The sequence below is a fragment of the Urocitellus parryii genome, chromosome 4, assembly GCF_045843805.1.
Source record: "Urocitellus parryii isolate mUroPar1 chromosome 4, mUroPar1.hap1, whole genome shotgun sequence".
Classification (NCBI taxonomy): domain Eukaryota; kingdom Metazoa; phylum Chordata; class Mammalia; order Rodentia; family Sciuridae; genus Urocitellus; species Urocitellus parryii.
In genome coordinates this window covers 107,121,413-107,135,427 of record NC_135534.1, presented here as the reverse complement: position 1 = coordinate 107,135,427, position 14,015 = coordinate 107,121,413, and the positions used below count along the sequence as shown (strand labels likewise).

At 45.5% G+C, this 14,015-nt stretch overlaps 1 protein-coding gene across 1 annotated transcript in view; it reads right to left on the bottom strand.

Moving 5' to 3' along the window:
- The window catches only part of Pou2f3 (POU class 2 homeobox 3), a 79,466-nt gene that overhangs the window by 46,068 nt on the left and 19,383 nt on the right, over window positions 1-14,015 (bottom strand). Inside the window, exon 3 of the mRNA XM_026403494.2 lies at window positions 5,275-5,309. Within this exon, the coding sequence (XP_026259279.1) occupies window positions 5,275-5,309 (35 nt within the window). The remainder of the gene's footprint in view (window positions 1-5,274; window positions 5,310-14,015) is intronic.

Below are 14,015 nucleotides of genomic sequence, written 5' to 3'. Positions count from 1 at the left end.
TTTTCCTTTACACTGTAACAGTGGTCCACTTTATGCTTTGAATATAGCTTTGCTGCTCTGCCACTGCAACTTATTTTTAAAATGGACATGTTTCTTTCTCTTCCTCTCTCCCTATTCCTTCCTAATCTCTCCCCTTCCTAATCTCAGGGGAAACAGGATGACCTTTCTTCCCTATCCTAGGCAGATTCATCTGTCCTTGAGTACACACCAATTGTAGGAGCGAAGTAATCCAGACTTTGGGCATGGTACCAGAAGATCTCAGAAATGACTTTCTCCCAAATTAACAAGTGGATTACAACTCCAACAGAGAGCATGTGGAAAGCAGCCTTTGAATCACCTCTATGAAAGCTCCCTGTTCCTGTTAATGGGCAGAATCACAGTCTCTGGGACAGGAGACCCCTGTGCTTCTCCTTTGCTAGCAAAGTAATAAATTTTCTTCTTCCTTTTTCTCAAAACCATGTCCTCGTTACTGGATTGGCATCCAGGACAAGGACCAAGCTTTTGGCAACACCACTAATTTTATGATGTCCTTAGGCAGCACCCCAGAGCTCTGTATTCTTAGGTCTCTTATAGAATTCACTGTGTATATATTGCAGTTTATCTTACAAATAACACTGTCCATTTAGCAAGAAAGAATGGATAAATATTCAAGGAATAAGTGGATGGCCCCAGATGTGGCCTGCTGTGTCTTTACTCCAACATTTCAAATGGTGCTTTTCACTGGATCACACATGATCCTAAATGCTGGAAATGTGGCCTTGACACTATTTCCCCTCATTTCTCTCTCTATTTCTCTCTCTCTCTCTCTCTCTCTCTCTCTCTCTCTCTCTCTCTCTCTCTTTTCTTTGAAGTAGTAGAGACTGAACCAGAAATACTCTACTACTGAGCTACATTCCCAGCCCTTTTTATTTTTTAATTTGGCACAGAGTCTCAGGAGGTTGTCCAGGCTGGCCTCAACCTTGTGATCCTTCAGCCTCAGCCTCCTGAGTCCCTGATATTACAAGTGTGCACCACAGCACCCAGCTTTCTCCCCTCCCTTTCTACAGATCAGAGTGATCCTCTTCCACATTTCTCCTTCAAGAAAAAAATAAATAAAAGGTGAGTGGAAGTCAGAGTCCAACTCATCAGTCAGAACGTGGCAGGAGGGATAAGATGGCACCATGGCACACAGACTGTAAGGGTCTTAGGGATCATCTCATCCAAACATCCTCCTTTTATTCATGAGGAAATTGAGACCCAGAAAGAAGAGGTCTACATAAGTACAGCGACTGTGAGGGGCAGACAGCCCTGGAAGCCACGAGATCTGAGTCTCCACCCAGGAGACTGTTGCCTCTCCACTCTGCCTTACCCGCCCTGGAGGCTAAGGGGTAGCCCTGCTTCTGGATCCTTCTGCCTCACCACAATTGTCCCCAGAACAAGCTCAGGCTCTTCCTGGAACCAGGAAGAAGCTAAAGGCTCAGCTTGGAAGGGCCATGAAGGTTGGATGAGCCACAGCCGCACAACCTGGGGACTGTAGTTGACCCCGCCCCGGCTGCAGCTCTCGATGGGAGCCTCACCAAGGGCAGTGGCTCTTCTTTGGCTCCCCGCGTTTGCCAACCCCTCGTCTGTGTCTGACACAGAGGCTGTTCCTCCACAATGGTGCTTTCTTCCCCTCCCTACTCCCTCTCCTCGTTTCTTCCTACTTAGTCACAGTGAAGTCACACTCAGTGTCTGACTCCCAGGCCTCTCCCCAGGAGCTGTGTGTGTGTAAAGGGAGAGGGAGGCTGAGAGACTGCAGAGGAGGATGCAGCAAGGCATCATGGGAAAAATGGGCTCCACGGTTCAGAGATGTGGGTTCAAATCCTGACCCAGCCAGTTGACCAACTGTGTGACCTTCATCAAGTCATTTCATCTTTAAAACTTGCTGAGAGGCTGCCTGGGAGGCAGTTTCCTCACCTGTAAAACAGGGATAGTAACATATAGTTACCTCACTGGTTCACAGTAAAAGAGAAATGAGATTACAGTGCTCAAAGCACCTTGCCCAGAGCCCGGTGCTCAGCAAACGTAGGTTGACTTCCTTTGCTGTGAAACATGAGGGCAAGACTCCCAAGGAGAGGCCCAGTGCCCACCTGTAAGCCTGTAGGTGAGCTGGTCTGAAGGTGAGCATGTGGGTGTTGGATTTGATGACCTCCAGGGACAGACAGAGGGAGGAGGCGGAGCCTGAGAGAGGCTGCAGATGTGATTGGGTGCAGAGAAGAGCATGACTAGTCTCTCCCCCAAACTCCTTCCAAAGGACAGATCTGCTGGGTCTGTTCTTGTGAGCTACGAGGACTCCACCCCCCTCTCAGGTGGGGGGACAACCCCCAAGGCTCATCCAAGGGAAATGAACTCAGGTGAGTCTGCTCCAGAGTCAGTCTAGGGCCAGAAAGGCTGCTCCTGGCCTGGTCCCCAGCCCCAGGGTTTCTCCAGCTTCAGAAGGATCACACAAGCTGCCAAAGCCACTGGACCTGTGCAGCTGGTCACCTCTGGGAGGGCAGGTGTGGCCACATGTTGGTGTGGGATAGAGAGTCTCCTCCCTATGCTTCCCGCCAAGGCCTAGGGGAATGAGAGGTGGGCCCTGGGCTGGGGGTCCTGAGTCCTCAGGACAGGGTACATAGGGCATAGCCCAGGTCCCAACCCACTTGGCACTCTCCTTCAGGATCACAGATTACCTGGAAATCTCCAGCATCCTTCCACCCCCGAGGCAAACCTGGCCAAAACATCTCTTAGATAAGAATCTGTCTCCCATTTAAAGACCTTAAGTGAGAAGCTAATTCTACAGTTTCCCTCCCTTGGTAGTTGTTCCAGGGTTTAATAAATTTCATTGCCTGGAAGTCCTTCCTCATAGCTAACCTAGATCTTTCTTTAGTGAAGCCTATCTCTGTTATAGGTCTCAAGTAGAGGGGGAGAAGAGTTGGTCTTTATTTGTTGGCAAATTTCCTAGCCTTCCTGATGAACAAAATGGCACACATTGTCTGCCTATGTTTGGGCTTAGAACTCAAGATTATTCCCTTCTCTGACTGTGCAGGATGTACCCAGAATCAATGGCCTTTTAGGAAACATTATTAGTGACTTCAGATTACTCAACAGATAAAGAAGGAGGAGAATATGTCGAATTAATATCTGTGTTTGATCTGCTACTCCATCTTGCACTTCTGTCCAAACCTGGACTCAGAATATTACCATGACTCGGGGCTGGGGATGTGGCTCAAGCGGTAGCGCGCTCGCCTGGCATGCATGCCGCCCGGGTTCAATCCTCAGCACCACATACAAAGATATTGTGTCTGCCGAAAACTAAAAAATAAATATTAAAAAATTCTCTCTCTCTCTCTCTCTTTAAAAAAAAAATTTAAAGAAAGAATATTACCATGACTCGATTTGGTGGTGCACGTCTATAATCTCAGCCGTTTGGGAGGCTGAGACGGGAGGATTGCGAGTTCAAAGCCAGTTTCAGCAATTTAGCAAGACCCTGAACAACTCAGTGAGACCCTGTCTCTAAATAAAATAAAAAATAGGGCTGGGATATGGCTCAGCGGCTAAGTGCCCCTGAGTTCAATCCTTGGTATCCAAAAAAAAAAAAAAAAAAAAAAACTAGCATGAAGGGAAGGAGCCCAAGTGATTGACGCACCCCCGCATTGCGATGGTCTTCCCTTACCTCTCTCTGTCTTCTCCATGCCATTCTTCTATGCCTGACAAATCCCTCCCTACTCAGCCCTCAGAGCCATCTTCAGATACCATCTCCTCCACAAAGCCCACCCTGAGCTCCCAGGAAGAACTAACTCTTCCCACTTCTGTTTGACTTTTTACCCGTGGAGGAACACAAATAATGATATTATAATTAGCCACTAAAAGTCTCTCACAATGCAATATTACTAACCATACAGAGGAACGAAATCCGGTCATTTGTAGGAAAGTGGATGGAAGTGGAAGACATCATGTTAAACTAAATCAGCCAAACACAAAAATACAAGTAGTACATGTTCTCTCCCATATGTGGAAACTTAAAAAATATTGATCCGAAAGCACAAGAGGGGTTACGAGGGAAGGAGAAAGAGGACAGGGAGAGTGGGGAGGAGCAGAGGCTATCAGAGAGGTCGAGGGACATAAGGAATATAGGATTTATGCATGCACGAGAACATCACATCAATTTATAACCTAAAGATGTTAATAATCGTACTTTTAAAAATTACTAAATAAAATTTGATGAATCTGTAATTTAAGAAATAGAATCTCTCAGCCTCCTCTCCCCATATATTTGCCCACCCTCTTCTGGTGCTAGATTTTGGGCTCCTTCAGCATAGAACCCATGTCTTAATTTTTCTCTGTATTCCCATACCTGGAATAACGTAGGTGCCTCTCCTGTAATTGATGGAATAAATTAATTTTTCAGCCAAGAAAACTCAGGCTAAAAAATATTAAGCCAAGGTTATATAGCTAGTTAGTGGCAGAAATGGGACCCAAGCCCAGGGTTTCTGACTCTGTACTTGATCCTCGCCTCCTTCCTCTGGGATCCCTCATTACTGCTTTCTGCTTGGCAGCAGCTTACACTCTCTCCTCCCTGCAAACTCTTCCCCTTCCCACCCTCTGCTGGGACACCACACCTGGTCCTAGTCCCCCCCACCCAGGCTCCTCGGTAGCCTGAAACCCCCAGGGCAAATCTTCTGCTTTGGCTTCACCCTTCTCCTCCTCCATCCACCTCCATCCGCCCTGTGAGGTTTCCAACACCACCTCCCCCTGCCCCTAGCTCTCTCTAACTAGGTTTAGGCTCACCCACCTTAGTTGCCTTCCAAGGCAGCATGCAGTGTCTGTTTTGTCCCCAGCCTGGTTACGTGCTCCCTCTGGGCTCTGTTTCCCTATCATGGTCCCTATCACTTGCTCCCAATCAGGAGTGCCCCCAGGACAGCTAGGCGCTCTGTCCTTTGCAGCTCCACACATTCCTCTCCATGTAGTCAGCCCTCACCAACAGACTCACCAAGAGGCCATCAGGCCAAGCCTGGACAGAAAGAACTGTTGTCCTAGATTTCTGGACTACATGTGGCATGCACCCTAAGTGGCTGCTCCACTGTTCAGAACTCTGGAGGGAATTCTAAGAGGAGAGCCTAATATCTGATTATGGTTGATGCAAGGGGCTGGATTCAGGATCCCTTAATCCCGAAAGCTAAGTGTCTGTGAATATTCTCCTCTGAACTTACTTAGTCTTTGTTTTCCCCATACCTGAAACCCCCCAAATTTATATAGGATAAATCAAGTTCTTACCTGTCTGTTGAAATCTAGGCCATTTCGATCATTTCCTGAAAGAGACAAAAATATTGTATACATGTATATCCACTGCTCGCAGGATTGGAAGAGGTGACTGTTAGAGGAAGAACAGGAGGTTGAGGTGAGTGTGTCTTTATTTCGCAAAGGGGTTCCGGCTGCCCCTAGAGCCAGGATCCTCCTGTTCATCCTGTTTTCTGAAAGCATCTTGGGAGAGTCTCCTCCAGGGAGGTGGACAGCCAGGGAAAGGATCGCCCTGGAGGGCAGGCTAATTTGTACTAGGCCACAATGCCAGACAGGGTCTTCGGGGAGAACAGCTAACCAGACCAAGCCTCCTTCAGCTGCAGGTGGCCGTCCTGCACAGCTGTCCTGCACAGGACCCGCCCTGGGGCAGCCGTGATGTCCCTCCATGGAGGAGCACTGAGAAGCCAGCCACAGTTCCTAAAGGAGCTACCCTAAGGCACAAAAGCCTCCCACTAGGTGACCCCTCCAAGGACGCTGATGCCTGATCCAACTCGGAGGACAGGCATCTGTCCCACTCCCCCACACTTCCATTTCTTGTTTCGTCATCTTTTTCCTTTTACAATAAATGTTATACTGATAAAGTAAATATGTGCTTATATTTTGGGGAACAGAAAAAAAATCTAAATAGAGAACTGCTCCGCTGAGAGGCAGCCATAACTAACAACATGGTACGTTTAGTCCTTTTTAAGCTTGTTTTTCTTCATGGAGATATACCACTGCATATAGATTTTACCCTGCTTTTTCCAGAAAGCACATCAAAAATAGTTCTTCTACGCTATCAAGGAACATGAAAGCCAGGCATGGTGGTGTATGCATGATGCGGCTCAGGAAACCGAGGCAGCCTGGGCAACTTGGCAAGACCCTGTCTCAAAATAAAAAAATAAAAATTTTTAAAGGACCTGGATGTGGTGGCACACACTTGTATCCCAGTGACTTGGGAGACTGAGGAAGGAGGATTGAGAGTTTGAGGCTAGCCTCAGCAACTTAGCAAGGGCCTAAGAAACTAAGTGAGATCTGTTTCAAAATAAAAAATAAAAAGAACTAGGGTTGTAGCTCAGTGGTAGAACACCCTGGATTCAATCTCCAGTACCAAAAGAAAAAAAAAGGGAACATGAATTTTTTTTAATGCTCATAAATCTCATTTTAATGTCTATATAAAGCTAGGCATGGTGGTGCACGCCTATAATCCTAGCAGCTCAGGAGGCTGAGGCAGGAGAATCGTGAGCTCAAAGCCAGCCTCGGCACAAAGCGAGGCGCTAAGCAACTCAACGAGACCCTGTCTCTAAATAAAATACAAAATGGGGCTGAGGATGTGGCTCAGTGGTTAAGTGCCCCTGAGTTCAATCCCCAGTACCCTCCCCCCCAAAATTTAATGTCTATATAACGTTCCATTATATGAATTACCATGATTTGCTTAAACACATACCTCATACCTATCACTTGAGGAATTATTTATTTTGCCGTCATATAGTTTTTCTTCATATTGCTCTCCAGGGAAGGAACTGTCATACAACTTTCTTCCTTTGGGTCGCATGGATTACTGACTCCATAACAGTAAAGAAAATGACTATTTAATACAGTGCACCCAGAGCCTAGCACCATGCTTAGCATATAATAGGTACTCAAAATATATTGGTAGAATGAATGAATAAACAAAGATGAGCAAATCAGAGCTCTAATGAAAGCTTTGGCATAAAGTTCCAATTCCCTAGCTAGAGTGAACCCCTCTGGTTCTGTTTTCCACCTACCTTTCCGCATTGTCTCCTGCTGCTCAAAGCCCTGCCTTGCTCCCTCCTAGATACCCTGAGCTCTGACCTCATGGAAGGCTCATTTGTGTCCACACGTTCCCATGTTCCCACACACTGTTCCCTTGTGCAGGGTCAGTTCCTCTCCCTTCTGGGATCCAGGAGACCTCTCCACTGGCCACCTGTACTCGCTGTGTGACTCCTTATTCATTTGCATGTTTTCCTCTCCCACTAGGCTGTGAATTCCTTGGAACAGGACAGTGACACCTATTTTGTGTCTTTCATGGCCACAGAATGACCACAGTTTTTAACACAGATCAGAGGCTCAAGAAGTGCCTGAGAGTTTAATGAATGGGATCTAAGAGAATCCTCTAGAGCTTCAACCTAAGCCCCTTTCTCTCTGCTCTGTCCCAGGGATGCCAGGGATGCGCATCCCAGTCCTGTAGGGCATCTCGAGAACAGCTGGGCCTGCAGGATGAAGGGCCAGGGGCCCCCACCCCCAAAGGAGGACTATGGTGATCACAAAATGACCTCCCACAGAAGCCTGATGTTGAGATTAGCTAAGACAATATTAAAATGGGTGAGGGGAGCTACAGTCATTAAGGGCCTCCCCCATACTAAAATAGTTGTGCTTACATGGGTAGAAAGGGAAAATTACATTTACCTTATATAAAAAAATCCTAATGTGACATTGTATGGTTGGCCTGACAAAGAGTAATTTTTTAAGATTTGACAAGAAGCAAATTCATTAATTCAATAAATATTTGCTGAGCAGTAGAATGTGTCAAAATGCATTCTACTTTCATGTATAACTAATTAGAACAAAGAAAAAAATTTTAAAAAAGTGGTTGCCAATCATCCCCCCTCAAAAAAGAAAAATATATATATATATTTGCTGAGCACACGGCAGGTGCCAGACACCAGAACACAATGCTGGAGAAGATGGAAGAAGATGGTCTCATAATGTTGCTTTTCTTGGTAAGGAGACATAAAAGGAATAAATAAACAGATACACAATTTCATTTAGAGATGGTTGCCATACAGAACAATAGGACAGGGTAGGGGGACGATGTTCAGAAGCAGGATGGGGGCTGGGTGGGAGCTCCGTAGTAGAGCATTTGCCCAGCATGTGTGAGGTCCTGGGTTCAATTCCCACCCCACCCCACCCCCCGCCAAAAAAAAAAAGCAGGATGGTTTGGGAAGGAGGGACCACTCAAGGGAGGTAACATTTTTACTGAATAAGATGAGGTCCCAACCTTTTGGAGGTCTGAGGGAAGATCATCCCAGACAGAAGGAGGGTCCTGAAGCAGGAATAGGCTTGCCTGCCATGGGGATATAATGGGATGCATGTGACTGGAGAGAGGAAGCCCAGGTGAGGTGACATGGGTCAGGTCATGGTGGGTCAGACTGCAGCTGGTAGTCCAAGAAAGGTAGTGAGCCATGAAGCAGAGGAGTCGCAGGTCTGAGGTAAGTCTTCAAACCTGCATGGATGGGCAGGAGCGGGGCAAAGGAGCCCAAAGGAGACTAGCTGGGAGGGCGCTGGGAGGCCCAGGTGAGAATGGCCGTGGGCTGGACAGGGCGGCGAGGCAGTGAGAGGGCCTGGGTGCAGGGTGCGTCTTGAGCCTATGACTGACAGGACGGCTGGAGGGGCTGTGGAGTGCAAAGGGAGGGATCAGAGTGATGGAGTGAGGGGGCACGGTCACTGAGATGGGGGGGACTCAGGGAGGGGCAGACTGGTGGGAGAAGACCAAAAGGCATGTTTTGGATATGTTAAGTTTGACGTGACAATTAGATATTCCAGTAGAGGAGGGAAAATGTGTTTGGACTTAGGGGAAGAGTGAGGTCAGGAAGTGTAATTGGGTAGCTATCAGCTTTTAGTGGTATTTACTTATCTATTTATGTATTGTGGTGCATGGTTTGAACCCTGGGCACTCCACCACGGAGTTACAACTCCAGTCTCCATTTTTTTACACTTTATTTAGTCTGTCTGTCTGTCTGTCTGTCTATCTATCTGTCTGTTTTGTGGTACCCAGGATTGAACCCAGGGGCACTTAACCACTGAGCTACATCCCCAATCCTTTTTTATATTTCATTTAAAGACAGGGCCTTGCTGAGTTGCTTAGGGCCTCACTAAGTTGCTGAGGCTGGCTTTGAACTTGTGATCCTCCTGCCTTAGCCTTCCACACCATTAATCACATTGTATTTTAAGTCAGGGTCTCACTAAATCGTGCAGGCTGACCTCAAACTTGCAATTCTCTTGCCTCAGTCTCCCGAGTTGCTGGGATTACAGGTGTGTGCAACCATGCCTGTTTTTTTTTTTTTTTGTTTTGTTTTGTTTTTTTTACGGTATTTAAAGCCACAGAACTTAGCTGAGGTCACAAAGATACTGAGTCCAGATGAATAAAAAGAGTACAGGTTGGAATGAGGAGGAGCCAGTAAATGGGACTGAGAGAGAGTGAACATTCAAGGGGAAGGAAGACCAGGGAAGTATGGTGTTCTGGAAGATAAGAGAAGGTGTTTTCAGAGGGCGTACACCTATACTCGTGAACAAGACCTAGAAAGAAAATCACTGGGACAAGAGCCAGTGTGGCTTGGAGAGGGTCAGCTAAACATGTCTTTGCTTTTGATCTCCGTGAGAGCCACTGGAATGCTGTTGGTGAGGTACACAGAAGAAAATGAAACAGGTGGGCAAGCACCTTCACTTTTACAACTCGCCAGCCAACAAAAGCAATACTTTCTCTCACTTAGAAATTGTCGTGGTCTTTCTCAAGGGGCCATTCACCGTGACTGTGATCAGAGCCTGGGGATGGAGTTTCCCTCCTCATCAAATCTACTTTACCTACATTGTGATCTCTACCTAGCACTTTTTTTCCTTTTTCCCAGGACTAATTGACTCTCTGGAAGAGAGGTACAGGGCCAGCTAGGGCCTCCCAGGATGTTCCAAGAGAGCAGAGTAGATGTAGTTCAATCCTTCGACATTTAATAAGGAGTCAGTTGCCCTAAGATACTTCTATTCCTATTGGGCTTCCCCTATAAAGCAGGAAAGTGTGTTCTTGGGAGACACAGCTTCCCTCATGGCTCCCAGCCGACTAGCAGGTGCTCAGACCATGCAGAAGTCTAGGTTGAGACACAGGAAGGCACTGAGCTCTTAATCTGATGAAACTGTTGATTGCCTCTCCAGATCTGACTGGAGGGAGCCGCCTCAGCCCTCACTTCCCCACACACTGGCTCCTGTTGCTCTCCTACAGTCCACTGGACTAGTTCTGCCTGGACCTTCCCCACCCAGTCTACAGGAAAGCCTGGGAAGTGGCACCCTGGAACTGCAGGCTGTGACCTGGGACTTGGCTGCTGCCCCAATGCTCCAGATTAAGGTGACTGGAAAGCCATCCCCCAAATAATGAGAAGGATGCTTCCGTTTCCTAGATAAAGGAAGGGAGAGCATGATCAGAGGGTACTAACCAGAAAAGTCCTTCTACCCCTTAAAATGCTTTCCACCCCTTTAAGGTATAGAGGAACAGCAAGATGTACTTAAAAGGAGTCTTGGGACTTGATGTCAAAAAACTAGAGTTCAAGTCCAAACACCATCACCCCCAAGCTGTGTGATCTTGGTCAAAGCACGGACCTCCTGAAGGCTCAGGCTTCTCCAGGGTAAAATAAGGTCATATTTCCATATTATGCCATTCCCAGTATATTCGAGCCTCAGGCTTGAGTGGGATAATGCTGGTGACTTCGCTTTGTCAATCGGGAAGCACTGCGAGACTGTGGAGCTGGGCTCCAGACATCCTGGCTCTGTCCCCAAACCGGCAGAGCCTGGTCTGGAGGGATTTAAGGATTTTGTTAGGGATTTTCAAGGTGCTATTCCCTCAGATTGGAATGTCTTTCACTTCCTCTTCTCTATCTAGAATATACCTACTTTTCTTTCAAGACTCAACTCAAACATCACATCTACCATGACACTTTTCCAGAGCAAATGAAAAGATAGCTTCCTCTTATTTCCCGCCTCTTCTTTCTGCTGCTTACAGGACACGCCACATTTTTCAGCCAGTGGTCTACAAGTCAGTTTCCCTCCTGAGACTGTGGGCTCCTCCCAGTGGCCAGGGTTGTTATCACCTTATTCATCTCGAAGGCCTAACACCATGCCTGGCGAGTAGTAGGTGCTGAATGGCTTTTTTTAACAGATCCAAATGACTGAGAAACTGCTACAAAAGCTAACTTTCTATTCAACCTAAGAAAACAGCCCTTATCACATCTGCAAAATCCTCATTTGATTTCAAGTCCTGAGTCTCCCTTTGGGAGCTTCTTTTGCCACTTGCAGGAAAGACAGAGGAGGACACACATGGCCAGGAACATTCTTTTTAGAGTCCAGGCTAGATCCAATCCCAGAAGGGAAAACACCTTGCAGTCATGCAGCCTCGGAGAACCTGAATCAGGACAAGAGTTCATATTTCTCGACTCTTCGACTCACATGATATTCCCAATATCTACTACATCCCATATCTGACCCAGAAAACCTGAGCATTAAACTTTAATCAATAGCTTAGGCAATAAACAGGAGAGATACTGATGGATTTGGAAGTGACTCAAGGCAGAAAGCAGAAAGCAATACATAAAAGTATATATTGGATCAGGATTCTGATAGAAATCCTTGCATGTATTTTATAACTATATAGTTAAAAAATTACATATTTAAGACAAAGATAGGAAAAGGCCAAACTGTATACTTAGAAATGGTTAAATTGGTAAATTTTATGTTTATAATTTTTACCACTACCACCACCACAACAAAATGTTTTAAAAGCAAACTAAATATTTGTTTTTTGTTAGGGAATTCTATTTTAACAAATAATGTCACCTGGAAATCTGCTTCTCTAATTCATAATGGAGAGTCAGCTAAAGTAGTCAAAATTGCTCAAAAATATTCCCCACTTTTAAGACCATCTGCTGCAATGTGAAGCCAGAAAAAGACTTTCTTCAGCAATACCAATAATCACCCTTAAACTGAAACCCAAAATACAGATAACCATAGCTGATATATATGGCAGTTGAAAATTCAAGTAGCCATATTTTAAGATATTTGACTATCAAAATTGTCTTGAGAATTAAACAAGGTATTAGTCTTATAAATAATGATATTGTGCTTAAGAAAGAAAATGTTTATGCTTTAGAGATGCATACTTCTAATTTAGGACTGAATGCTATAATGGCCATATAATTTATAAAAGAACATTCTAGCAACAAGAATGGCAGAAATGTGATGGTGGTTCAGAGTGGGTGATGAGTATATGGGGCCTCGCTGGATTTGTCTCTGTTTCTGTGTGTGTTCGAAAATGTTCACAATAAAAAAATTAAGCTGGTGTGGTGGTGCACACCTGTAATCCCAGTGACTGGGAGGCTAAGGAAGAAGGATCACAAGTTCGAAGCCAGCCTCAGCAATTTAGCAAGGCCCTAGGTAACCTAGCAAGACCATATCTCAAAATAAAAATAAAAAGGGCTAAGGATGGGGCTCAGTGGTAAAACGACCTTGGGTTCAATCCTCAGCACCAAAAAAGAAGTTTAAAAGGAAAATAAAGTTATAAATAAAGTACTGCAGAAAAATGGATGAAGCAGATATAGCAAAATGTTAATTATTAAATCCATATGATAGTAGATGTTGGTTCATTAAACGGTTTTTTTCTCTTTTCCATATGACTAAAATTTTTCAAAATAAAAGTTAAAGAGAATTTCAATGAGGGAACATTTGAAAGCATCTGGCACAGCGCCTGGTACGTAGTAAGAAATAAATGTCAGTGAACTTTTCCTTCCTCCCCAAATATTCACAGGGAACAGAAGCAGGCTTAGCTTGTGGCTTCAAAAAGCAGAACAAGCACCAATGGTGGAAACTATAGGGAAGCAACTCAGTGTAAGGATGCATTTTGTAAAAGGCAGAGTTGTCCAATGGTGAAGCCTGAAGTTTCTCGTGGGCGGAGCTCCCCATCCCTAGGAATATTCAAGCAGAGGCTACTTACTTGGGGGCTGGGACAGTAGCAGTTTTTGAATTGATGGAACAATTTTTTTTTATTTGCTCTTTTTAGTTATACATGACAACAAAGTGTATTCTGACATTTCATACACCCCCGGAGTATAACTTCCCATTCTTGTGGTTGTACACCATGTGGAGCTGCACTGGTCATGTATTCATATGTGAATATAGAAAAGTTACGTCCTATTCATTCCACTGTCTTTTTGACGGGACAATTCCATAGCATTAATGGGAGGGTTCTCTAGTGATCTATAAAATCCTCTCCATTGATAACATCTTGGGATTCAATGCAGTTGATTGAAATGCAACCAGAGCTTTTTCTTCTTCTCCCAGAAGCTGGCCACTGTGTGCTGTGCTGTGTCTGCAGAGAGGCGCAGAGAGGACCAAAGAATTCTTCACCGTCCTTCTCCCTTCTGTTTGTTCGGCACACAAATGAAAGATTAAGTGCACAAGAGGGGAGGGGTGGGGCAGAAAGTGCTCACAAAGCAAGCTTCAAAATCCCCTATTTGGTGGGCACATGGGTGAACTCTGTGCCAAGCTGGAAGAGCCACCTGCCAGGTCTCTCTGTGCCTCTTTTAGCTTTTATGAACCCCTGTGAATCTTCAGGTGAAAAGCTTCCATAGAAAGAAAATAGGCAGATGGCAAATACCTGGGATCCCAGGTTCATGGCCCAGGAGGGACCTCAGGAGATCATCCAGGCAGTTTCCAGCACATGGGAAGACAAAGTTTTATTATTTATCCCATTTCACAGATGAGGAAATGGAGACTCAACAAGCTTAAAGTAACAGAGCTTTTAAAGCATGGGTATGAATTGGGAAGGATCCTCAGAGAAAGATAAAAAACCCAGGTGTCCAGCCCCACTGTGCTTTGACTTCCCACTCCAGCATGACTCCATGGCTCCCAGCTCTCAACCTGGAACAGTGTCTGCTGAGGACTCATCCAAGGCCTGACTT